A 27,323-nucleotide genomic window follows, 5' to 3' on the forward strand; every position below is an offset into this window, starting at 1 on the left:
AAGTTACGTACAGGAAAAACAAACGCCAGAGCTATAATTACACTTCGTTAAGCATAGCAACTATGTTAAATGTCTTTTTTCCTGTTTCTTTAGTGGTAAAAACGATATTTAACATTATTTACAAAAAGGTTGGAGCTTGAAAGCTCAAACAGCTTTGAGAATTTTGTTTAAAGAACTTCACTTAAACTCAGCCTTACTTAAACCGAAATTTAAAGATATTAAAGGAATGGAAATTAATGGTTTTAAAAAATACCTTACCGTTTATTTTTATCTTGCTAGTAGCCTTTTTATTAATTTATCAGTTGAGAATTATCTGTCAAATAATTTAATTCCCTCGGACTTCACTTAAAACCCAACCAAGCACAATATTTATCTTCAATGCTTCATCCTTAATGATATTCACGTCACAACCATGCTGCATATTGCATTAGTACTCCGATCTATTCGAGTTCTCCGACCGGGACTTGTGACTGGACATGATATGTAGGCTATATATTATGCATACAAAAGCACATTAACAACACTCTATTAGTCCTCGCTTAAAGAGAACACCTAATATTGCTTGGTAAACATACAATATGTTTTTTTTTATTCTTCCGCCTTCATCCCGTGTTTCATCGAAGGTGCCAGAGGGCTCACACAAACGGGTCAAGTACGACAATCATCTGCACACACACACACACAAACACACACGTGTGTCACCGTACCTGAGATGCAACAATAGAATGATTATAAATTGTTCCGTCTCATATGTATGAAAATTTAAACAGCTTTCCATCTTGCCTCCCCATTTGCATTTCCACTCTCCGGCATCGTCCGACATTGGGTTATGCTTTCCACACTGCTGCATTATGCTGGTTCGCTCGCACGTGGCAGCGTGTATTATGCGGCCTTCAATTATTAATCGCTATTGGCAGCGACTGCTTTTTGCTCGATTACGGTACGGTGGGTGTGCTTCCGGTGAAGCTTTTGTGTGTGTGTCGAACGGTTGAACGACGGGATGTGATCAATATTTTGGCTCGAAGAAAATTGATTTTCAACCGTCAAAACAAATCGAGTGTGGATGTTGTAGTAAAAATCTGGACAAGGACGCGTAGAAGAAATCCACCGAACGTGGTAAAGACGATTGTGAAGGGCAATCCCACAATATCTCGGCAGCAGCAACAGCCGGAAGATGAGCGAAAGCGTTGGGAAGAATGCAAATCATTCACTTTAATCCTTCCAGGCTCTTCCGGGAAGGAGCCACTCACGGCTAAGGTCGGGAGGATTTTCGTAAGATAAGCTGGCAAAGCCACAGAGCGCACACGGTTGCCTTTTCCGGTTGCTTAAGTGGGTTCGGGTTTGTGCTCGAGATGAGGCAGAGTGTGAGAGAGCTCGAGGGATGTACAGATTTGGGGCTTTTGTTTGTTCCCGTTTACAGCAAAAGCCAATAAAAATGTAAAGAACATCCCTCCCGAAAAGGAAGGCCTAATTCTATTCAAGATGCGATAATTTAACCGATAGGCATAGATCAGCTCTGGGTTAAGCGAAACGAGGATGTAAAGAGGTAGATTTGGATAAATTTATCATAGAATAACATGAAAATCTAGAACAATAGATAAACGCGTTGAGAACAATCAATCAATATTCAAGTACGTTTTATCTAGAATTATTCTTGATGCTGTTTTCTTAAGTAAAAATATAAAAATACAAAAAAGGCATACGAGCACTCAACCACCTCAAGGCTTAACTTTTTCAATTTAACACAAATTGCATGTCTCCATGTCTTGCAAATTTCTCACAAAACAATGAGCCATGAAATGCGAAAGAAAGCAAAACTAAAAGTCATCCGGATAAAGCCTACGAAACTTCCATACCCAAACTTATACTTTTGTTGAGACGTCAGCCTCAGGGCACTTTTGGCAAAAGTCAATCACACACAACTGGCACAATTCCAGCGAGCTAGTAGACAATTTCCGTAACGCTCTGATGAAGGTGACTGCCTGCGAACGAGCCCAAGCCAACCCCGGTCAACGGGGTTCACCATTTTTAAGGGCAGGATTACGTGCGCATTTTTTCGCAGCAATGTCACGTTTTCGTACGGGGTTAGACGGTGTGAAAACTGCAACCACCTTGTCACTTGGCCGTTCTTTGACCCGTACAGGGCAAGGAACTGGTTGGATTAAAAAAAAAAAGCGGGGAAGTTCGGGCAAAGCAGGTCAACTTTATGTCATAAACGTGCGAGAAGGAAATCATTTTTTGGTGGCGTCGAAATGGGTAGCAAGAAATTACTAAAAGGCTTTACTTTAACTGTGATGAATAATCAATACAGAATGCAAACTGCGCTGCTGCACGTCGCAAAAGCTTTTCATCAGAAATTCCGAACCGGAAACAGGAATAAGCGAAAGACCCTCAAAACAATCTTCTGGCACTAAGTAGTGGCACACCGGAGATACGAATGAAGTCACGCAGAAAGGATAAAAATAGGGTCTCCAACGAGCTGCTTGTCTTCCCCATTTTCTGGCATTCATCTCGATCTCGAGACAGCCAAAACAGCTTCCCATTGCAGCAGAAGCAGCAGCCAGGCTGTTCTCTGTAAGGGCATGCAAGACATTCATTCCCACCCCAGCCAAGGATGCACCATACTTGGGCACTACAATTGCTGACCTCACCGGTCCAGCAACCGGCTTCATCTCCTAAGAATCCAAGCTATTTTCCTACCAGGTTGAATGCACACTACTACAGAGAGGAGTGTAATATCGAAAAATTTAATCTACATTTATGATGTCGTATCGTTGTTGCGTACGGCGAATGTGCGTACCACGATGAAGGGCTTTTTTGCCCATATTGAGGTAACAACGATGGCACGAAGCAGTACGTTGTGGGGCATTTTTTGCTTTATAAACATTTTTGATTTATGCTTTCTTTTTATTTTTTAAGTTGGAAGTAGTGAACATAATTGCAACAAAAAAGGGCAAATATTTCACAGTCGATTTGTGGTTTACCGTCTGATGCTAGGTCAACATGGCACCAGTCCTCACAATGATTTGGGACTTGCTCGAAATATTTTAATCATGCAGCCTGACACTGTGTCTTTTGCTTTCAAAAATAGGTTTAGATGAGGTTCGAAATGAAAACCTTTGGTGTATAATTTAAGTTTCGGAATTTCTACATTTTTGACAATAGTTTCTGAACAATGGAATCTTTTTCTTGATCCAAAAATTGGTTACTTCAGCCAGAGCAGCAAAAATGCCTACCATCTTTGCTAAACGAAAGCTTCCTATCTTCCCAAAGTGTAACACAACACAACAACCCACTTTAACACCTATCTGCCATCGTTCCCAAAACAGAACAGAAACCAATTTCGCAGCTTTTCACTCGTTATCTAAAACAGTCGCGAGTGAGACAAAAAAGAACCAGTTATTCCAATCACTACATGTTTCACAACGCATCAACTCTTGGTGCTGCAGTTTGCCATGCCCAAACGATGAATCTTCCATTCGCATCGTTCCACAACAACAATAGCCTTCCCCTCCCGGGTGGATGGCGAACGTCCGTAGGAGACCCCTTTACGAGGTTAACACGCGCATCGTAACTAGAATAATTTTCGTCCAACTTCCGCAACTGCAACTCTGGTAGCACTGCTGCTGCTCTGACTCATGGGCGTATAATTTCAAGCCCGTAGTATGAAATTTGTTTCGCACTTCCCGATGTAACGGCGCGAGCAAACTATTGTTCTCCCCGTCACTCAGTACGAATCGCTTGTACCGGACGGTGTAAATGGCATCGCCAACGGTTGTAGACCTACAGCTAGTTACACCGGAGAACAAAGACCGTTCAATCAGCCTCTTGCGGATGATGTGTTTTAACGACCCAGCGCTGCCACAACACTTATCAAGCTTTCCAGCGAACGATCCACTTGAGATACGACCTACAGCAAGACAGTGATGATGCTTACTTCCCGCATCGTAAAGACTGTCTTGACGCCATCAGTAGAGGCCGTGTTGATGGGGTGGACTTTTGCCTCGCTAGAGCTGTAATGGGATTAGGTTGTTTCAAACCGATCCTAGACATATTTTTTTCAAATAGGACTGTTTGCATATAAACCTACTTACACATTGCTATCGATAAGTTCTATTCATAAATGATTATCAGATACATTCTAATACCAATCTAAATACGTTCTACTGTCCCGAATTCTTCCTAAGCTGCGATAACCTTCACTCTATCGCCCACAAACTTGCTTCTGCTACTGACTACTACTACTTGAGACCTAATTTCATGATAATTTTATTAACCAAACCGATATGACGAAAGCTCTTGAAAGAAGACACATTTAGAAGCCTTTACCTTGGCACACAAGAGTAACAATTACTATGTTTCTGCTCCTAATTGGATAGGTTACCCCTCGCTCTTACCAATGAGTAATTACTTTCCCAAACGCATTAGATACGATTAGAACACAAACGTCAAGCCAAATGGAGCATAGTTGGTTGGTAGGCAACGGGGACAAGATGATACAGAGACGATGTTAGTGATATGAGTGATTATGAGCCTAACAGAGGTGCCGATTAGTATGTGGGAGAAAGCATGCAAGAGCTTTCCACCGCTTCCGAGCTCGGAAGCTTAAAGGGGGTTTTGATAGATGGAAGGTAAATTGTTAGATGTCATCGATTCAACAACGCAACGGAGTCCAATTAAAGTTGGACGGTTGTCCACAAGAAAGAGCGATAGAGAAACAGTTTCTTTGGCTACGTTGGACGGAAAACAAGGACGGTTGGGCAAGGGAGGATTCAAGGAATACAGACGATAAATGATTACTTACAGCTGTCATCCTCGTCGAGAAACGTTTGACCCAGGCAGATTGCTCCAAATATTCCGAAAACCTAAACCAATGAGTTGCAAAAACGTATTTGTATCAGTTACTTCTGGAAAATTGCGCTTTCGGACGATTTTGATACATACCGCTAGTGCGCAATGGATGCCCGCATGTACCACCTCGACGATGTGGTACTCGAGCAGACAACCGTCGACCTTTTCTGGCCGGACGGGCCGATATGGATCCTCCGATGTGACGTTGGTGGGGTAGGTTGGTCGGCAACCGTAGCCATTCTCCTCGAACCAGGACACGCTGCCCGTTCCCAAATTCAATAAATCACTATCCTGTTTATTTTTGGCGAGAAAAATAGACAAAAAGTGGTCAGTAGAATAGAGTGATACAAAAGAAAAAGTGTCTTAAATATACGTCAATAAATCATGATATGGGTATAAATACATAAATATATTTTTTTTAAATACGATACCACATTTATTTATGGTTAACAAGGTTAGAACAAGCCGTTTTGATGCTTATATAAAAATGTAATTAAATTATAAAAATACCGTGAATTAAATTAATATTAAATCCTCGTATCCTTTTCGTTAGAGAATAGAATTTTCTGGATTATAGCGATACCAAAAAATAATCCTAAAAATCATGTGCTAATGCATCCATAAATCTGGCCTTAGAAAGAATCCCTCCTTGGACAGCTCCAGATAACCTCCCACCATTGGAACACCAAGCAACAATCCAACAAAACCATCCCATATTTTGACCTCTCGCCATCGAATGCGAAGGTCAACCTTCTGCTGCCGGTTCTTTAGCACCCCAAAAGAATCATCCACTGATCGCGCACTACCTCAATGGGGAACTTCTGCCGACGTGAAATCTTTTGATTGACGATGGCGGTGGGTGTCGTAAAGATTTCCTAAACGTCACATAAAACCGAACGGAAGTATGGCAATCAAAGCAAAAACCCGTACCAGCAGTGCCACACACGCACCCGCAGGGCATCCGAGAAGTCTCCGGATCAATGTTTGCAGTAAAGTGTTCGCCAAGTTGCTTTTTGAGAGCATAACTTTGAACCTATTTCTGGACGGAAATAAAAATACGCTTAGTGTCTTTTGGACGTGAGGGCTTAGTTGAGGATAATTTAAGTTTAAATGGACGATTAAACGCTGGGCAGAACATTTCGCTTCACGTTTGCTCGCACGACACACAAAATTAATTTCAATGAACAAGTTCATTTCACAGAAAAATAATCTTAAAGCGCATTTATAGTCAATCAACTCGATTGACAGTGTTGCGTGTGTAACCTATTTCCATTCCCTATATTCATCGCGAAACGCGAATGCAATCAGCAAATGAAATCAGCTTCAAAATGGTGATGACATGGTTCCCTACCACGCTAATGCGTTTCTATTTTCCACAAAATTCAATTTATATTACGATTTACATGCACCCAAACAAAAAAACCCGTTGAGTCGAAAATGGCACACAGCTGGGACGAGTGGAACTGTGCTGCAAACGGACAACCCGTTTATCATCAATCTCTACTGGCAAACGCTGTCGCGTAACATCGTTGAAAGACGAAACAAGGACCCAACACACCTCAGACGGAGTGGCGTCTGCAGTGTAGGCACTATGCTGTGTTCCCCGGCAGCAAATGTCCAATAAAGGCTCACTCTAACCAACGACGAAGCACGAGACGAGGAGTCTTGAGCCCGTGAAACACATCCCAACCGTCTGTGACGTAACATTTTACGACCATCTGAGTGCTAGTGCCGGTCTCGCATTACCAAAAAGGACATTCCAAACACAAGGACATGGTGCACGAACCGCCGTCTTGCCATCAGCCATTCTCAGTGGTCCCATTGGGAGTCGACAGCTTTGCAGCTCACTGCTGACTTTGCTTTTGCTCTCACTCTCTCTCTATGTCTTCTCCAACCCGAGCATATACTGTCTGGTGGCTGGCTGACTGGATGGCACGTGAAGGACCTGAGCAACTGACTACATAGTCCGGGTCAAGGTCATTGGAATTCCGCAATGCCATCGAAAACACTTTCTCTGTCTCACTCCGCTGATGGGCTGGATGCTTACTCGCTCACACCTTCAGCAACATTCGGCATTCGGTACGTTCTGACGTCATGCCGACATGCAATCAACCCCCGTTGAAGTTCGGAGAGCTGCTGCTTACTGCGCTAATGGGATACGGTCCCGAAATGGTTGGGATCGTTCGGTTTTGCCGGTGGTTTTGAGGTTATACATATGTATATGTCTTGCTGCTTTCGCCACAAACCAAAAACTCCCCACCGAAAGCGATGAAGAGCGATGAATTCCAATTATGGAAAGTTGCATCGAAATGGTTCGCTTTGCAAGGTTGTTCCAGGACTGCTGCAGCCTTTGTTCGCTTGATTGAACCTGGTCATGCGAGAACCTCGAAGTCGAAGACCATTTTTAGCCGATCGATCCCAAAAATAACCTCCCGAAATGGGAGAGATTTTGCAGGTAAAAGCGATAGAAAGTACCTTTCATAAACATTCCGCCGGCCGTAATGAAGCCTAATGGACAGCTTTTAATGGTGAAAGCATCAACCAAGAACCGAGCGCCCTTCAAGGCCTAAAGCTCAACTGCAGTTCGGGGAACCGTTTGCTGGATAATGTGGACAAGATTTCCGCATCTTGGCAAGATTCCAAATAAATAGCGTCGAACTTTAGGCCGACCTCAACTCGGTACCAGCCACAAAGAGGCTCATTCGAATCCACAACAATGCATACATTTCGCTTATGTTGGCCACAAATAGTGTGTACAGTGGTAGACAGTAATGCTAGATGCACCACCATCGAATCTAGGCGGCCGTACACACACACACACAAACAAAAAATCGGAAGATTGTCTAGACAAGATTTTAGTGCCGTGTGATGCCTGCTGTTGGGCGAAGCGTGATGATAACATTTATCGGCTAATGAGATTACTGCTTGCCATTAGCATTTTCCCTGCTCAAAGCTCAGCCGCGGGACAAAGAGTTATCGGAAAATACGACAGAAAACCATGGACAACAAGCAAAGGACACTTTACGCCGGCAAAAAAGTTTACTTATTGGAAAAGTCCACCACTTGATGCTGAGTATTTTCTCCTTTCCGATCGTGGGCAATCGATGCTGCTGAGGAAGATGTGGCGCAACAAGGAGACAAACTTTTCCGAGCAAATGGGTAAGTTGGAGAAAAATAAGAGACCTCCGCGTTTCCTGCTGCCGTTAATGAAGAATTCTAATTACGGCATACGGTGTCGGTATGGGAAAACTTTGATTAAATCCACTACTGTAAGTAGTTAAGGCACAAAAATTATATGTGTTGGAAGCTCAGTGGTACATCTGCACATGTGAAACTTTTAACAAAAATTTCTTTCAAAACAGATTTAACTTTATCAACACTTATTAAGCGATCGATAGTGTTAACATTTTAATAATAAAAAAATATTACGTTGTGAATTTCATAATCTATATATAAAAGAACGTAGGGGTAACATCCGAGCGCGTGACGCACCCAACAGCGAGCAGGCGAGCTCAACGAGTGCTAGATTGAAGATTTTCAAAATTACATCCAAAAGCACATACAGGCAGGATGCGCTATTCTATCGCTACAAATTGTATGATTTGTTTTACGTTAATTATGAATTTGTTACGCAACAAATTCGAGCAATTCTGGACTGTTCATATTGGGAAAGCGTCAGGGATTTATAAGGAAAAGGACCAGGAAGAGGAGCTAGATAGAGAGGACGTGCACGAAGACGAGCTCGGAAGGAGGATATGGAAATGGAGAAGGCAAACGGAACGGAATAAGAACTAAATCAACTTATTGCTTGCAAGAGCAGATTATTGCGAATGATCCGAAGATGATCCAACAGAAGATATCCTTCATGCGATCGCAGGGAGAAAACGAAGCGAAGACGGTGCGTGGGCACATATAGATTAATGGATCAGAGTGATGAAGGAGCATCAATGGCATTAAGGAGGAGGGAGGTAATACGGTATGCTTGACCATGTGTGCGACAAGATTCTAAGGGCTCCAGACCCAGCAAGTGACAGCGTACAGGATGCGACGGCAACACTGATCCAGTAGTGGCAAATACATTGCGCATGACAAAGCGAATTAACGTCTGAATACGCTTCTCCATTGCTTTGAGGCATATTTCAACGATGACCTGACTAGGGAAACGAACAGAGACTTCAAGCAATTGATGTCCGCCGATCAGTCCGCTTATAGGAAGATCCAGCTCTTGGATGATAAGGGGTTTAAGATTCAGTAGCGCCGAGTGAAGAATCAGTATGCTCTGAGGGGTGCAATGACAGTCAAAAGTATTGATAGCCAAAGCCGGAGAAGGACCAGTTGCTTGAGACCCAGAAGTAGTTTTAGGAGCTGCAAACATGCTGGCTTAATGTTCAACAAAGAAGGTCACATATTTCAGAGCGAAGCAATAATCCCTCCAAAGGGACATGTAGGGGGGGGGGGGGAATGTGATGTGAATTTCTGCGATTATTCTCAAAACGCCAGAAAGCGGAGGGATTGGAGCGTAGACGTGATTGCATCAAGGAGACATAAATATAAAATTGGCGATGTAAAAATAACAGATTCTACACTTTTAGCACACGCACATGAAGAATAAATACCACAGCGATTTATTACCACGAATCGGGACCCTTTTTTGAGAGAAACCTTTTTTGAGAAAATTAATGGCTATGTTAATAAGAATAGTCAATAGTCAAAATTGCTCCTCGGGACGCTTTACATATTTTTGCAACGAAAACGATTTGAAGACCCATGGCTGCCGACAAGAAATGTTAGTACCTATAACACATATATGTACAACCGAGCAAAGGTGCCATACTTCACGGCCATTTCGTAGAAGAAAATGTATTATAATCAAGGAGAATGTTGAACATTACTATCTTAAGTTATTAGCAATACGAACAGTGTTGTGAACGGAATAAAATGGTTTAAGGTTTTCGGATTACGGAGTTTGCATGCATCTCGGAGTTTGCGGGCACAAAGAAAGGTTCTACCGGGCTTTGACTAGTATTATGAAATACAACATAACATTTCTCAAACTTACCCTATCTAAAATTCCTATGTTCAGGTAAAAGCATATTAGGAAGATGTTCCATCCTAACCACAGCAGACTCCACACTGTATACTGAAATGGGAAAAGTGGTAGAAATAAATTAGAAAGCTTCAATTAACAACGTGGAAAATCTGTTTACACAAGCAAAAATATATCAAAACTCATCAGTAACCTTGCAATTAAAAATTAAAAAACCAAAACCCTCGTAAAATATGACAATATTAATCTCGTAACCTTAAAAAAATAGGGCCACCGTGTCAAAAAGTCAAAGGGATGAAAGTCCAGAATAAAAACCAACATGCAACGAAACATCACATCCATTGTCCGTAGGGCGACGGTACAGTAGATCTTCGTCATTCTTTGCAAAAACTTGCTGTCGACAGTCTTGTCATACTGCTATTAAGTGCTTGTTTTGGGGTTTGTTATAAAAAGAGGTGTGTGTTTGTGTGTGAGCTCACTCGAAACGTGAGTAGGGGGGGGGGGGGGGGTGGTATTTAATCCCACAAGCTGGTGACACATTTCTACCAGTGGCTTTCAGAATTACACCGGTTGCGGTGGTGTCTGTTACGGTGTGGCGGCAACAACCCGAACGATGACACCGACTGACGGATGAGGGAAAACATGGCACAGTGGGGTTCGAGTGGGAAAACAGTCCCGGAGTGCCAGGGGGGTCTGCTGACTTTCTGGTTGGGGGGAGGGAGAGGTCTTTTGCTGCAGTCGTCGTCGTAGTCGTTGTACCGTCATTAGCACGAAGTAGCTACCCTTTTTTTAGTTTTCTAACAAGATTCCTACAAAGTGGCAAGGAAATTTGAGAAATACTAAAAAGAAACCGCTTGCAACGATCTTAACCCTGCACAGTTATTTATTCCTTCAAGGTCAAAAATATGTTTCAAGTGAATTTAACTTTTGTATTGTAATTTGATTGTTATAAAATGGAACATTTTTTTCATTTGTCAGCATCTTTTCTGTATTTCAACCTACCCTGAGCTGCTCCTAAAAAAAATCCACTTGATTTCCTCACCTTTTACTTCGAAGGGTTAAAAATTCTAAAATTGCTGCAAAAGGTCTAAATGGGTGCAGCGTAGCGTAACCGAAACGGCAGCGGATTAGAACGTCTTCACTGACACAGCCCAGTTTCTTTACGACCCTTTGGCATCCAACCAACCAACCCGACCGTTTCAGAGAATGGTTTACGATGGGAAGTGAAATTCCCACACAACATCCCATCCTTGTCAGCTGAGGGGGAACGGCGCAATCGTAACCAAATTACGGCCTATGACAGGTGCTACAGGGAAGCTCGCTCCCACACCACAATAACAACAACAAAAAATCGAGCTCATCAACAGACCCGCGCACACCACAAAACCCGCTATCAGTGTGGGGTTGTTGAGTTGCTATAATTCATCGGGGGGGGGGAAAATTTATGTTACCCTTGCGGCTTGCTCGATGTACATTCCTCGCGGCAGTTATTGATAACCTGAACGGGAAGATGGAGATCAACCCTTCCACCGGCCACGTTCGCGAGGAAAAGGGAGAAAGCAACAACAAACATCGACCCGAATTAATCATACGCTAGTCGTGCAACAATTCGAGCGGTTTGAGGGCTATCTATTATTTTTTATCGATCGCTTTAGGTTTTTTTCCTCGGGGAAGAGGAGGAGATGGCGAGGGAATCGGTATGGTTGTGTGTGCCCTAACACTTTCACACTTTCACTGCTATTTGTATGCTTAAGTACACAAACTACAGAAGCCTCTTTCTCTCACTATCCGTCGAAAGACAACTGCCAATTTTACGCCCCATCTACTCTCGTAAAATCGTACCCTAAAATCTCAAAAAACCCCACCCCCTTTTTGGCGTGATGTTATTAAAATGCACAATAAATTAAATTTCCCAACACTTACCGCTACGAGGTACCGGGGCCGATACTGATAGGCACCGAAGAAACCGAATATCACAAACAGGATCTGGAAGAAGTTCACCAGGATCGGTGCCCACATGTAGCCGAGAAAGTCGAACACCTGACGCTCGATGATGAATAGCTGTGCGGGAGGGAAGAAACAGAACGGTGTAAAGGTTAGAATATTTTGGTCCCAAAAAAAAAATTAAGCAAGTGAGCTAATGACTCGGAGGTCGTCTGATAATGAGGATCTCTGGAAATGTGTGGAAAGCAGTGAATTGCTCCGAACGAGGAAAATGGTTTCCACCCTACGACACAACTAGTGTGAAAGTGTGTGTGCCTTGGTTTTTACAGGATAATGAGTTGCGAAAGCTTTTCCATCAAAGCCAACCAATTTGCTCAGAATCTTCCCTCTCGGGAAGCTAATATACGATGGAAAGGTGTAAAGGAACCAATAATTGAATTTTATCATTAGCATGACCATTAGCGCTACACGCTTTTGCAGATACAGTTCGCCTTTTCGTGCCTGGGACGATTTCAAGTAAAACGGGAAGTATGACTTGTTGGTTTGGTGGCTGACAATACATATTTTATCGTATGCAAATTGGCATCCTTCTTAAGTTAAGAAGAAAAGCAATAGGCTATTCGAAGGGAATGTACAGAGATGACAATTTTTTGAATTATTTTTGTAAACGTAAGCTCAATAAAAAGTTTGATAAATTCATTCACTAATGTTATAGTGAAAAGTGACATTCATTTAGAATTCGGCCACTCATCACAGGCTGTAAAACGAGAATTTTTTTACGTAAAAATATAATTTCTACATCTACAAAATTTTTCTAGGTTTTTTATTGTTCTTTTATCACAAAATTAAAGAAAAATGTATTTGTTCATGTACGGATGAGTTTAAGGAACTTTCTTTTGATACATCTTACAGGCCACTTCAGTAGCTGTTTTTTTTTTTTTCATTTGTATGCGTGTTGGGCAGTAAGCAAATCTGGCCAGAGCTTAATTAGGCCTTTATGAGCTTTCGTAAAAAGCAAAACACACTTTTACAGGCACTGATCTTCATTAACTTGTTAGAAGGCTCAATTAAGGTTTGTTAGAATGACCATGACCAACGACACATTGCCAAGTGAAGGTGAATGGAATACTCTCAGGGTCCTTTGCTACGACCAAAGGCCTGCGTCAGGGCGATGGGCTCGCCTGTCTCCTATTCAACTTGACGCTAGAGACAGCCATCTACCCGAGGGCATACGCTGATGATATAGACATCATTGGTCTGCGGCTCTCCCAGGTAGCAGAGGCCTACCAAAGGATCGAGCAGGCGGCAGAAAACCTCGAGTTGCCGATTAACGAGGCAAAAACCAAATTGATGATGGCACCATCAACGGCCCTACTACGAAATCCGGAACTACGTGGGGATGGTGTACGGATAGGTGACCGCAAATTTGAAGTCGTCCAAAACTTCACCTATCTCGGGTCAAAAGTCAGCACCGAAAATAGCATAGAGACTAGGGTGCTGGCGGCCAGCCGGTCTTTCTACAGCCAGAGGAAACATCTCACGTGGACCCTGTCCAAAACAGACGAAGCCCTCTTAGCCGCGTTCGAGAGGAAGATGCTCAGAACTAATATCTGTTGGGGACATCACCTCGTGCAGTGGCAACATGATTTTTTTTTGTCAGAATCTTGTCTCAAATATTTTTTTTACATACGTTTCGTCATCCATTAGAACGCAACCCGCGTTCCTCGTTAGAATCTGGTCAAACAATTTTCAGGTGCTTGTTTTGACAATAAAACGCTTCTTCAGAGTTATGTTTGGTTGTTTTCAGGCACAAAAAGAGCGGTAGTCTGCACTCAATCCGATTCTTCTGACGTTATTATGCTGTACCGTATTTTGTTTTGCAATATTCCCATCCAAAAGTCCAAGGTTGGCCTGATGGTTGACCTTCCTGTATGAAGATTTTGTTCAACCATTATTGCCACGCTTTGACGTTTCAGAAACCGTATCAAAACAAATTCAAAAGCAGAAGACGCGTTTTTAAGGAATTATCCTATTTTTCATGTCAAAAGCACAACATAACAGGGAAAAGTGCTCCAATACCTCCAATACCTGATAGGTGTCAAAAATTCCAGATAGCACCACTGAGGGCTCTCCTAAACACAAGATAGGGTGACCAAATTCTAAATGAACAGTACTTTATAAACCTTAATTTCCCTTTATAAGTTGCATATGTAAACAGAACACGAGAGCAATAACCTCCACACTAACTAGCAAGCTTATTATGCATACGGTACAGATAAGACCTACAACAAGAAGCAATTCTACTCACGATGGAGATTGATAAGAGTGACATGTGGAAGCAAAAACGTGTTAATTTGTAACCTTATCCTCGTTAAGATGTTGCACGACAAGTATGTGAACTGCATCAAGTACATTTGACGATAATAATCCTCTTGAGAAACAAGTTTAATTTATACAAAATATTATTATGCATATGTCTCTTTCTTTGGATTCTTCTCTCTATGTTGAATTTACAATGCTTAGCATTCATATCAGCAGAACCTCAACCAATCAGTTGCCCGTTGCGGTGCAACCTTATCAGCAAACGATGCTCTGGACGCGAGACTCTTTTGCTCTGCTTTACAGTAATTGCTTTCATCCGTTCTATGTTTTGATATTACGCACTTCACAAACAAACAACGACAGAATTAAATTCTCAGAATTAAATTTCAAGCTATTTTATTTCCTGGTTGCATTAGCTTCCTGACGTCGAGATTTCAAGGAATTAAATTTCTCTACGAAATTTCACAACTAAATTATAACAAATTTACCATCTGGAACGAGCCCAACCAAAATTGCTCACTAAATTTTGATTGCGCAATAAATCGGAACAATCATTCAGTTCCAAGTGGCGAACATCTTTAGTGTGGACATAATGTTTAATGAAACAAATGCCTGAAGAAAACCTTTCGCCCACAAATTCCAGCAAATCAATCGAATTTTTGGTAGTAAACCGAAATGCAAATAAAAACCCTAAAAACGCGCTTTATACGCTTCTTGGCGCGTGATCCGTTTCAACTCAACTGTCCAAAGTAACACCTTGACGCACCCATTCATCAATCCCCACTGGTTTGGGGGTTGCGACGAATGAGCCGACAGATATAGTTAAACACACACACACACACACAACCCGAGGAATTTACTAAAGTGTCGATTGCGTGTGCTAGGAATTTCTTTATTCCCACCAAAAGCATGTGCGTGAAGGAGGTATGGGATCGAAATAGTTCCTACGCAAAGCAAACGTTCAAAGCACCACAATGTCATCATAATTTGGAGAGTAAATAAATGAATCTATGACTTGTGAGGTGATGAGGAGGAAAGGCTCCTCCAAACATGTTCCAGCTTCACACTGGCGAAGCAAACGACTCTAAAGCAAACTTAAATATTTAACGCTACAAGGAATGGAAAACAATTATCGAACCAATTTTACCGAAAATATCTCACACAGATGTGACGATCGGTTCTTTTGTGTTTTCAACCCGGTTCGTCATGCAGAAGATGTTTTAAATTACCGTTAGTGACCACAGAAAACATCGAGTCGTTTTCACATACAAAAAGCTCACTGTTGAACATTCCACCCTCCCACAAAACACGGTGGAGGAGGATTCGTGTTAATCATGTTAACTCAAGTCAAATTACTTCAAACCTAAATCAACAACAAATCAGACCACAACCTTCCAGCCACTTGTGGGCTGTATTTCTCAGCAAGAGTTGAGGTACAAAAGATTAGCAAATTAAATGGCACGCAATAATTAAGTTTCATCTAACCCCCGAAACAGCACACACCACTCACGCTGTTGTGCAGCCGAGCAGCTGCATAAATTATTCGTCCACCCAACCACCAATGTCCAATCAGCGTGAAATGGCACGTACCTCGTGTTTTTGAATTATGGATAAGAGAACGAAAAAGTATTTCTGACGCGGCGTGGCACGAACACACGGAAATGAATGTCAAGTTTATTTTAGTTGAGTAAATAAAGCTAGAATGGCTTTTGTTTTTTTATGATAAAGCAACACAACAACCAGGTTTTTAGACCAACGAAACAGATGATAACACTTTTGAAGTATATTTTATGGCAAGTGTCAAATCGTTCTTTGATAAATGACAGTGACAATTGCTTAAAATTAAATGCCTTGAGTGATATGGAATGATACTGATTTGATTTACGGGAAGACGTCTGGAGATTTTAATATCTCATGATCAGATCGACAAAGTAGAACTCAAAGGGTACATGAAATGTACCACGAAAGTAGACTCAATTTTAACTTAAATTAGAAGTTTTTGCATCAAATTGTACTACAGTTCTTATATAAGCTATTTAAATACAAAACCATATCCAGTGTCGGTTTTGTAATAAATATTGATTTGTCTGGACAACTGGATGAAAGTAGCCCTCCACATCCACCTGACACTAGTCATTCAAACACTCTTTCCCGTACGGGAAGGAAATAGTTCGCCTTCGGCTCGTGTAATTGGCCAATAATTAAACATAGGTGCACAGCAACACTAGAAACTGCGCACCATACGGATGGACTTTACTTTGCGGAAAAGCGAAGATCATCAACTAAGTAATGGGAGCGAAAATGGGCACACAGAGGAGATGCACGATGCGGCAGCATAGGTCGAATCCGTCGACCATTCCAATCGCATACGGCCGCGTTCCAGTTCGATCTGTGTTTGTAGGTCACGTTCGATCTGGTGCAATGGGTTAGACGGGGAGGGCAAAAAAAGGGGTAGCCGAGCTAGACCAAACCCAGCATTACAAGACAAAGCGCGTGAGCCGTGGTGAGTCGTCTAGTCGACTGAACTGACAGTACCAGAACACCCATCAATCGATGAAGGAAATTGGATAGCTTCCTTCCATTTTGGGAAACAAATAATAATACCAACTCATTTCCACCATCAAAAGCAAAGACTCTGCACAAAATGTTTCTACTAAGGACTTCCTCCACCAAAAAACAACAACTGGTCTGCTGCTTTTTTGTCTGTCTTTTCATGGGCTTATGCACACACACAATAAAGACCCCGAAAGGAAGTAGATCAACACTAACAGTCGACCTTTTCCCACCCACCGGCACCACGTTCACATCACAATAATCCTCCACCCCAACGGAGGACCGAGGCCACTCAATTATTGATGTTTCACTTCAAAAACAAAAGCATTCGGCAAAAAGGCGAAGCGTAATATATATATCACTTTGCAGCCATTCGCCCCCGGTAAGCTCATCAAACTGGCAGAAAGGCGGCGATTTTCCATCAGTGTCACATAAATTACGCACAAGGAATGGTCTATCTTGGGAGCGTTTGAAGGTTGAAGATGATTTACGAACGCCAAGATCTGACAGTCCGATATTCACCAACATTTTCGGGGATTCTTTTTTCTGTTTTGTCACAACGTTTCACTTTTCAGAGAAGAAATGAATAATATTAATGAATTGTGAGACATTATTGTGCAAAGAAAAAACAGTGAAAGTGACAGCAAGGAATTGAAACATGAGCTGAGAATCTGATAAGTGCACCGGAAAGGCGTGTGCGCCTAATCGTGACATGGTTTCGGAATGCTTATTACTCCCTGCACACTCTGGGGCGGTGTATTGCAATATTCAATCGTGTATGCATTTTTCTCCTCCCCAAAGACCATGTTCTACTTTCACCATTTTCCAGCTTCTCATTACGATACACTTGCTTCGAGAAGGAGAAATTCGTGCGGACCGAGTCTTTGCCGAGGTGGAGCACCCACAGCAAGTAGCATACACACATCTCATGCAGGTATCAGCGGTTCACTATCAGGTTGCTTGAGCTCGAAACAAGCTCATAAAACATGCAAGATGTTTACTCTCTACAGCCGAGACCTGAGAGTGCTCGATGACAGTCAAGCATCTAAACAGGACACGAGCAAAAAGGGACAACACCACCGTACCCACGAGGCACGACAACAACAAACGGCCCGGTACGAGATTCGATAAGATCTGTGTGGAACGTAATGTTGGAGAAACACACGGACGGGAGGCCGATCTGTTAAGATTCTTTGCCCACCATTCGCAGATCTGAATCCCCGGCTGCCTTCTTCCGGACAATCTTCCAGGAATACAGAAAATGAATCACGAAAATTATATATAAATACGCCAACCCTAAAGGGCAAGAAGGAACTCCACAAAGGGAGAAAAGATACACACACGCGCTGAAGAAAATGATTGCCTTTCAATATCTATGTGAACAGTTCTAGGCATTTCGACTGCTGTGTCTTGCATTTCTTCTCGTCCTCGTTCTGGTACGACAAAAAAGGTGAAGCACACATATTAATCTCACTCTATCGATACCGGGTCCCCCCGTTACGGAAGGCAGACGATTACAACGCTGAGAGCTATGTATCGTCCACAGCAAATGACCGCTTTAATCTGCTCTCACCATCATGGATTATGCAGTAACGAGATATAAAATCTTCTAATGCCCATAAAATTAGCTTTTTTCCCCATTAGAACGTAGAAGGAAACATGCTCATAAAATGTCATGAGGAAAGTGGCTTTTATTCAAGACGAAATTGAGAAGGAAAGATAGATAATGTTCTTTTTCAATTGAGAGAAGGTAGCTGGTTATGCTTTTGGTAGGATTAATTACGCATATGGCAATGCATTTTACCTCAAATAATTAAGAATACTGAAATCTGTACTTAAAAAGAAGCCAAAAATCTAGCACTTCAAATCCTCGCATCATAGACATGCTCCAGTTTTCTGGTAGATGGCTCTACCATAAAAGATGGCTATATAATAAGCATTTTACTAATGTGTGTGATTAAAGTAATACTAAAACGTTCTTTGGTACATACGCGTAAACACACTAGCAATACAATTAATATACTTTATTTAACGCCAAGTATTCTCCAGAGATATCTTACGATTTCCATCGAGGAGAGACAGGCAAATAACTCAAATAGTCAGTTCAGAACGAACAAATTATTTATTAATATTTATTATTCCATCTGAAATACCACGATAAACCGTCGTACTAAAATATAAATAAATCCTTTATGCCATAAAAACTATGTTAAGTGTGGAGCATTAATCTTAGTAGGCCAAAAAAGTCAAGTTCTTCAATTTTCCGTCAGATGGCTCTTTTATAAGAGATTGCCACAAAATACTACAAAATGTACCAAGGAATAAGCATCCTTGTTGCTCCGTCAAGCATTGAAGATAGCAAAATAAATTAAAAGTAAATAAATAAAACAGGTACATAAACAAGTCATGTTTACAATATAAATAATAGGAAGGAAGGCTAAGTCTCTCCATGAACGAGACAATTATTCCAAAATATTGATAGAATTAGCCGCAACTATCACCGAGATTTCAGATCGACAAAATCAAATTAAATTGCAAACCTGTACCATTAACGTTTTAATTTCATTTTCCAGCTTTTTGCATTTCAAGTCTCACGACGAAATCTCTGCAGTACAGGCAAAGGTACAACTTTTTAAATAGATCCCCCAGCTTCGTATTTGTTTACCCCTCTGCTTCAACACTCATCAAATCCACTGCCAAATATTTCCCGCTCCCGGTTGAAGCCAGCCAAAACGTTTCCTGGTGGGACTGGAACCCGCTAGACGAAAAAGTTGATGTTTTCTTAATGAACATTAGATTTCAATTACCAAGAGCGGCAACGAGTGCGCGAGTAGTCTCGCTCGGAAGCTGTCGAAACTGAAAGTGACCACCTGTTGGTGGTCGGAGAATATGGTGGGCAAGCAGTAGCCAAGTCCTGTCGACGGTTTGCTTTTGCTCCTCCTACCCGCAAACACGACGACCAGAAACTTATCCACGGAAGTTTAAAAATAGATGACACACTAAAGAAAGAACACAGACGGGGAAACGGCGCACACGTTTATGGGTTACGGTTGAGCTCCATCAAAAATTGGACGCCACTCGGCCGGTCGTCGCCCCCGCTAATGATCGTTTCTTGGTGGTCGACAAGATGAAGTTGCTTGACTTGGAGGTTCCATTTTATGGTCCCTCTATAAACAGCACACAAACGTGACGAGATAGATCTTCTACCGGGAAGGTAGGGTACCTTAAGTATAATTGCTAGCATAAATGACAACATGCCGCTGTTTTGCTTTAAATGGTACCTATAATTTGTGGATATAAACATCAAAACTGCACACCAAAAACGGAACACGCCCCATCGGTAACATTACACGTTTAACGTTCTATTTATGTTGCAACTCTTACACAACGACTGTTAAGAATTCCACGAACAAACAAAAAAAAAAGATATTCGGAAGAAAAACTTAAGAAAAACCGCTCGAAGGGAATTTATTAGAAAGGAAAACCTTTCCCGGAAAAAGCATAACAAAGCGCGTACCCATACAAAAATAAACAAATCTCAATGCCGCACAATCGTGTGGGCTACGTGGAGTAGTCTTCTGGCTTGATGTTGCCAGTGTTGCCAGACAGAACGAGCGACGAAACTGTCTTACCACCATCAGGCCCGCCGCCACGCTCACCTTTCTCCTACTGCAGGGCATATCAAAGTCAATCGGGCTTCGCGATTCTGACAGCAACAGCAGCAGCACAGTTCATTTTTACCCCCTGTGTTCTGGTGTTGCATTTTCACGGCCCGCTTTTTCCTATCACAATGGACAGCGGGAACAAAACGGGAAGCCAACATTTTCAAAGCCCCAAACACACGAGCATTGCATTGTTGGAAGGGAGGGTTCGGGCGGGAGGAAACAATTTCATTTTGCTAAGGTTTATTTTATTCTTTTTGCAGGCGAAAGGTAGTCGTCGCATCATGAGTTAGCGGTTAGCCTATATTAAATTGGGTCGAAACCCAAAGCACTTTTCTCCCTCCGGGGGAAGGCATATAAACGATTTTTGAAAGCTTTAAAATCGCGAACTGTTAGCTGTTCTTGTGTTTAGGTTGTTTTACCTGATCAGAAAAGTGTATCAACTATCTTTGGAGGGCAAAAATATTGCGCGAATTCTTCGGTTTCCACCAATTTTTATTCGACCAATTTCGAGAAGCTCCAGAAGAATTGTTGCAAAGTAAAATTATTTTCAATTTAAAAACATTATTTATCATTCGAAGCAACCCTTGCATTACGCATTTTTCTTTTTTATCTCTTTTCAATCGCTAGGAGAAAGTGTAAATTAAAATTGCTTTTAAGGTATCAAATAATTACAAACTAACAATCCAGTTTTTACTTCCCAAAACAATACCTGTTTACAATTTAAATCCTATCAACTATAATTTAAAGGAGGGTTTTTTTGGCTCAATCTGGGAATGAAATAAATTTTCATTGTTTGGCTCAATTTATTTTCCTTCCCATCTTTTACGATCTCAATCATCTTGCCTGCAGATAGATGACGATAATGATGAGCAGATGATTTTATATTTCACCAACTAAATTACCTTCACTCGGTAACACGAAAACGAGCCAATTTCTAACGCTCCCAACGTAAAACAAGCCTGCCAATACGAAAACCAAACCCTGCCTTCGAACGTTCGTTCATTGCTTTCGGAGGTTGGATTTTACTTTCACTTTGAATTGGCCGTTGCTTTCTTTCCCTTATTTTTTGCGCATGCAAACATAGTTGTATCAAAATTCAGGCCAACCAACGGAGGCGGCTTGGCTTGGCGGCAGCAAAGCAGCAAACAGCTTGACCTTTACTGCATCTGCCTTCGCGCAGGGCACAACATTAAAGCATAAAATCGGTGGGGTGAAAGTGGAAAAATAAACAACATCACGCACAGACGAAATAGTTTGTGCTCAACAGTGTCCCATCGTCTCAGGTTTAACTATCCTTCTTGAGTTTCAGCTTACAGGAAGTGAAATAAAATAAAAATAATGCAAAAAAGTTCTCTCGAAAGACTCACTTCATCTCATGTTGGTTTTATGAGCTGAGAAATTTAAAACCCACTACAATGTGTTTAAAAATATCTCTTCCACTGGAATATACGTGGAAGCTTAGCGGAGCTAAATGAAAACAAGTGCCGCTTCGTGTTACAAAAATACTTCACATAAATATCTCTTCTCAGGCACCCAAACACACACGCTCAGCTCTTAACATAAAGTGTCACTATCAATCAACAGCAGCCGTACTGTTGTCAGCAGCATTCTTTGCAAGCAGGGAAACTTTAAAACATTTTCTATTAATCATCCAACCCGAAAATGAGCCGTTTTAGAACATTTACTACACATCTTTACGATGGAAGCGTGCGCGGATGGAACATTCCTTGTGTCACTTTCGTATGGCACCATTTCGTCACTCGTTGTTAGTGGACCCAACCAGCGACATTTTGCCGCGCATTCATCAAACATTTAAGAAACAACAACATTCCTCCCTCTCGGCTAAAAGCAAGGGAAACCCATCGCATGCTGATCCGGCGACCGTTTGATAAGGCATTTGTTCCCTTTCGAAACAAAGTGGTGTTGTACGTTGTGCTCGTTGCACACACACACACAGCTTTGACTGAACGAGTGATGTGTGCTCCTGTACAAATAATTACACTAGGCTCCGAGCGTACGCAACATGGGCCCCAACATAATATGGCCGTGCAGTTTCTCCTTATGGTTCGCAATTACCTCGTTTTGTGTATGCAGAGTTTGCCAGCAAAGGGAGTTATTAAAAATTTGGATACGAACCTGTTTCACCCTCCCCCGAGAAGCCACCGGACCGGTGTCGAGTGGATGTGTTTTGATTAGTGAAAAAGAGGGGCAAAGAAGCGAAATTAAAAACTTTCCCTTTCGCTTTACGCGTTGGTTAGTTTCGAGTGGAAGAGTACTCTGCTTTCGTGAGGATCATCCGGATTTTAAAAATTGTTTTTGATTTTTTTTTGTGATTTGAGGTTCTTTTTTTTCTACTCACAACTTTTTTGGAAAAGTAAAAAAAACTTTTTACGTTAGGTTTAACGAAAGTCTGTCAAAGCCCACATGAAGCCCAATCATTTCTGAAAGCAGCTTCCGGATAAAAAGAAACCCTAAAATCCCACTTTTTTGCTCCCCTAAAGTTTCCATTCTTTGATTAAGATGTTTTTAAATTACTTTCCTCACTTCCGACACGGGTGAGACAATCGGTGAACGAACAAAAAAAAAAAGAAAATCTTCTAATACAAAATCATGCCTGCTGCCCATTGAAGCTCTTCGAACCGATGCACGATAAAAGCTGTCACTCAAGCGCGAAGGCTCAAAAGGATTGACTTGGAGCTCCCGTTGATCCATCAGATCAACTTCATCCGTTTGCTCCATATAATCAGTCCTGTAGATTGTCGGCCTGTTTTGCCGGGAACTCTCCTCGTGTCCTTCGTGTCTGAATTCTAGCACGGTGGACCATCCAACAAGGATGGATTTTGTTCAATTTTCTTTCTGCCAAAATAATAACAAACAATCGCAAGTAAAGGGAAAAGGGGCGATGTGTATCTGAGCCACAAAGAACCAGCGCACACAAAACACAAAGCACAAAACAGGAAAGGAAAAGCACAACTCGTACAACTCACTCACACAGAGAAGGGAATCAAACATAAGGGAAGCAGGGAAACTCGCTAAGAAAGCGCAACACCGACAGGTGTTTTGCTTATATTGGCGTTGCCACTTCGACCGAACAGCTCACGTACGGATGGTAGAACGCACAGAAGGACGCCAAACCCTATACGAAGTCAAAAACAGGTTTTTGGGTCTTCATTCACGGGGATGCACTACCAGGTCGCGTGGGGTACTGTTTACCTTTTTGAAGGATCTATCTATCGTTCTGCCTGTCTATTATGCACACGCAACTCACACACACACACGCATCATACAGCGCCTCTGTTATTGCTGTGTCTTCACTTTAACCCCATTTTACCCAACAAGAACCTGTGCACCGGTTTCTCCGCCGCATGTCCCACCGCAAATCACTTTCAGGAAAAGAGGATGAACGCTTAAAGGACGGGTTGCCGCTTCAAACCAACAACAGTCAGGGCAAAAGTTGAAACAGGCACCAAATGATGCCCTTTTCATCTCAAAAGGGGTCAAAAAGCTACAGTGATGGAAATAGTTGTAAATAGGAAATAGGCGAGAGAGAGAGAACGAAAAATATGAACGCGTTTAGTTATTGTACGCGTTTTAAAACAGCAAACAGTTCAAAATATTTAAAATATTCTCATTCAAATTTAATTTTACAATTGTTTGTTGAACATAGCATTGAGCAAAAATTTACATAATACCCCGAATTTACGACGATTTTTCTGTAATTATTGCAGCACATTTTGTTAGACAAAATTATGATTCAACAAAATAAGTAAAAAAGCCAAAGCAAAATAGGAAAATTCAATTAACCATACTCACAAAAAAATAAATAAATAAATCAACAAAAATAGGATTTTTAATGCATTTAGTGAAACTCATGAATCACTCGGTGGAATGCTTCAAACGAGTAGTAGAATATTGAAAGTTTTTTGTTACTTTTTTGTTAAAAAAAAGTAATTCTGGCTTCGGTAATGGAAAATTTGCACCTTTACTGTGAAACATTGCAATTAGCTGTGGATTTTTTGCCGAGTGTTTGGTCCTCCTTCCCAATATATTATTCCTCAAACCTCTCTAACCAGCAAAATAAAAAATAGTTTGTGTTGGAAACTTTTATAAGCTTCCCCAACGCCCTGTTAGTTAAAAGGCGATAAGAAGAAAGGAAAATTAGTTAATTAGTTGTTCCAAAGTCGTCTAAAAATCTTTTTCTTTAAACCAAGGTAAAAGCATGTAAAATTCCACAACTTAATTGGCGAATTTCTCCCCAGGTAATGCAAAATTCTGTTACAGAAAATTTCTTTACTCAAATAAACCCAAACTAGCAAGGTATATTTCCTCCTAGGAATTTGCCTCATTGCTGGCAAGATAATCATTACAATGAGTTGAGGTTTTAAATCCATAGCACGACACTCACTCTTACATTCTTTCTCAGAATGCACTTACTCTTTCGACACGCACTGTACGCAACATCATCTGCAGAAGAACCCGTCACATGCAGAAGCAAATGAGAGCAGCAAACGCGTGTTGTACAATGAAAAATACACACATACACACAGGTCGTCATCTTCTTCACTTCAAACCTTTCCCGTGAAACCAATTTTACTCTCGTGCTTTGAAGTTCTCGGCATGCGGTATTACATCGGTCTTCAAAATGGACAACAGTTGCAAATTCATAAACCAACAACTGTTGCGAACACGACTTATTTGCGGTTTGTTGAATGTATTCCATTCCGTGCTGATAGTGGAACCGTGACGCTTCTTTAATCGTTTCCCTACGATTCGTAACACTTCTTTTAATGAAAGGTTACAATTTCTTTTAAAGTTCTCTCGCTACACTTAAAGATTTTAACGCCCGTTTTACTGTATCGAAAGGCGCAGCAAAAGATCAAAGAAAATCGAGGTGCAATGAAAAAAAGCATTGCTCAAAACGTTCACACGCACCTCTCCCTATTCCACAGGGTAATTCGATACGCTATGAACCGCGAAAGGAACATAAGCAGAACGTTGTGCTTAGGAAAGGTATGGATAGGAATCCGATAAAAACAAAAAACACACAACGAACGCAATTGGTAATTGAATTAGAGAAAAGAAATTAAAACACACAGAGGTCACACAAAAGGATCAAGGACAATTTTTTGGAAGTAACTAGAGCCAACAGGTGGGAGCATTCCTGCGTGTTCCATGTCCCGAAATGTATGTTCAATTTAAGAAAATAAAACGCACACTTGAAGGGAAAAGGAAACAACATCAAAAGCTCAGAAGAAATATTCGACAGAAAAAAAGGGAAGCCTTACAACAGTACTTTAAAATTCGTGTCTTTCTTTTGGTGTTTGAAGCTCAAATCACGGCTGTTGAAATCGATCAAGGTGTATGTAACTTTAAACAGATTTTAAAAATATTTCCCCAGAAAAATATTCTCTCTTTTCCTGATCCTTTTTTGTGTGTCCCATTTATACACAAAATGGTGCTCTGCTCAAACTTGAGCTACGGTACCACATAATTGATAAAGTTTCCACCGCTCAAAACCGTGGCGTCGGTGTACAAAACGAATCAGCCAGCATAAAACACAAACATACGCACAAAGAACAATTTGCCCAGTTTTTGCACAGCCTGGTCTGGCCCTGCCCATTGTGCCCCTATATCCGCTTCCCGGGGAGCAAATCATCAATTAAAGCGAGCTTATTTAAATTCCTAAATAACGCTCAATTAGCGTGATGACTTCAGCTGCCGGAGCCACTTTACTTTCCCTTGCAGTCTCCCACCGCTGATGCTGTTTGGCGAAACAGCAAAAAGTGACACAGTTTAAGTTAAATAAATAAATAAAACAGTGAATAAATAAATAAGGCTTCGTGCCGAGCTGCTCTCCCCGGTACGGTGGAACAAAAAAGTCTGAACAGTGGTTACTGATTTAACGTTACACGGATCCCTTCGGGTATTCCCTTTCTACCCTACACTCTGGGTGGAAAAAAACCCCAAATCCATGGATTCGTATATTTTCGTTTGAATTATACCACACGTGTATTGTCACAAGAACTCCGAAGAGGAGAAAAATATGGCACGAGAGTTTACAAAATAATGGTAATCATAAAAAAGAGCCCCGGAACAGAAGTGCGTTAAATTGAATGAACTGTTTTCATTCGGTTCATCAGACGCACACATCAGTCGGCCGCTGAAGCGAGCATTAATAAATAAAAAAGTGACACTATTTTGAGCACGAAAAAATGACGCCACTTTCGTGCTTGGCGGCGCTGCTTTTCTTCGCCACATTCTCCCTTCGCCCCCAAAAACTGGCGCCTAACCGCACACGCACGCGAGCAAATAAATCTTTCAATCCCCATTCCATTTCACTGTTCCATTTGTGGGATAACGAATGCACGACATTAAATGAAACGCATCGCATACCGCCGATCACCAAACCGACAGCACGAGATTCCTTGCGCTGGATGCGGGTTGACTATTATGCTAAGAGCATCGGGGAGCTTGGGCGGCGAATTAATGCTTCGTAGATCAAGGGAAAAAATGAAGAATGCACCCATCGTCGTCATCATCATCAGCCCTTATTGTATCTAAATGCATCGATGTTTCAATTAATAAGCTGTGAGCTCCATCCCTTTGCATTGTGAGTGCTCCTTTAAAACGAGCTCAATATTAATTTCATAACGATGATTAATTGACTTTTTTATTGACCTACACACACTGTTTCAGTACTATGGCTAGACATAGCAATGCATCGAAAAAGGGGTGAAAATTAAGATATTAGGAACACTTAAAGCGCATTTGATTAGCATCAGTGATATTGTGTGGTGTGGATATGTGTGTCAAATTATGCTCGTTTATGCAGTAAAAGGGTATAGCGAGATTAGACGCAACTTGCAACGATAGGGAGAGCTAACACATCAAGTACCAACATCAGGAGATACCATTTAAAAAAAGGTATAACAAGTTAAATT

The 27,323-nt window shown here is 41.5% G+C and overlaps 2 protein-coding genes across 2 annotated transcripts in view; both read right to left on the reverse strand.

The window, feature by feature from the left end:
* Positions 1-27,323, reverse strand: part of LOC126563321 (multifunctional methyltransferase subunit TRM112-like protein) — a 459,819-nt gene that overhangs the window by 318,649 nt on the left and 113,847 nt on the right. The gene's annotated exons all lie outside the window — the stretch shown is intronic.
* Positions 1-27,323, reverse strand: part of LOC126561674 (hornerin-like) — a 48,786-nt gene that overhangs the window by 2,502 nt on the left and 18,961 nt on the right. The window contains exons 2-5 of the mRNA XM_050217966.1: positions 11,822-11,959; positions 9,911-9,991; positions 4,945-5,142; positions 4,805-4,865 (exon numbers count right to left, since the gene is read on the reverse strand). Coding sequence (XP_050073923.1) covers positions 4,805-4,865; positions 4,945-5,142; positions 9,911-9,991; positions 11,822-11,959 — 478 coding nt within the window. The remainder of the gene's footprint in view (positions 1-4,804; positions 4,866-4,944; positions 5,143-9,910; positions 9,992-11,821; positions 11,960-27,323) is intronic.

Source organism: Anopheles maculipalpis, chromosome 3RL (genome assembly GCF_943734695.1).
Source record: "Anopheles maculipalpis chromosome 3RL, idAnoMacuDA_375_x, whole genome shotgun sequence".
Classification (NCBI taxonomy): Eukaryota; Metazoa; Arthropoda; class Insecta; order Diptera; family Culicidae; genus Anopheles; species Anopheles maculipalpis.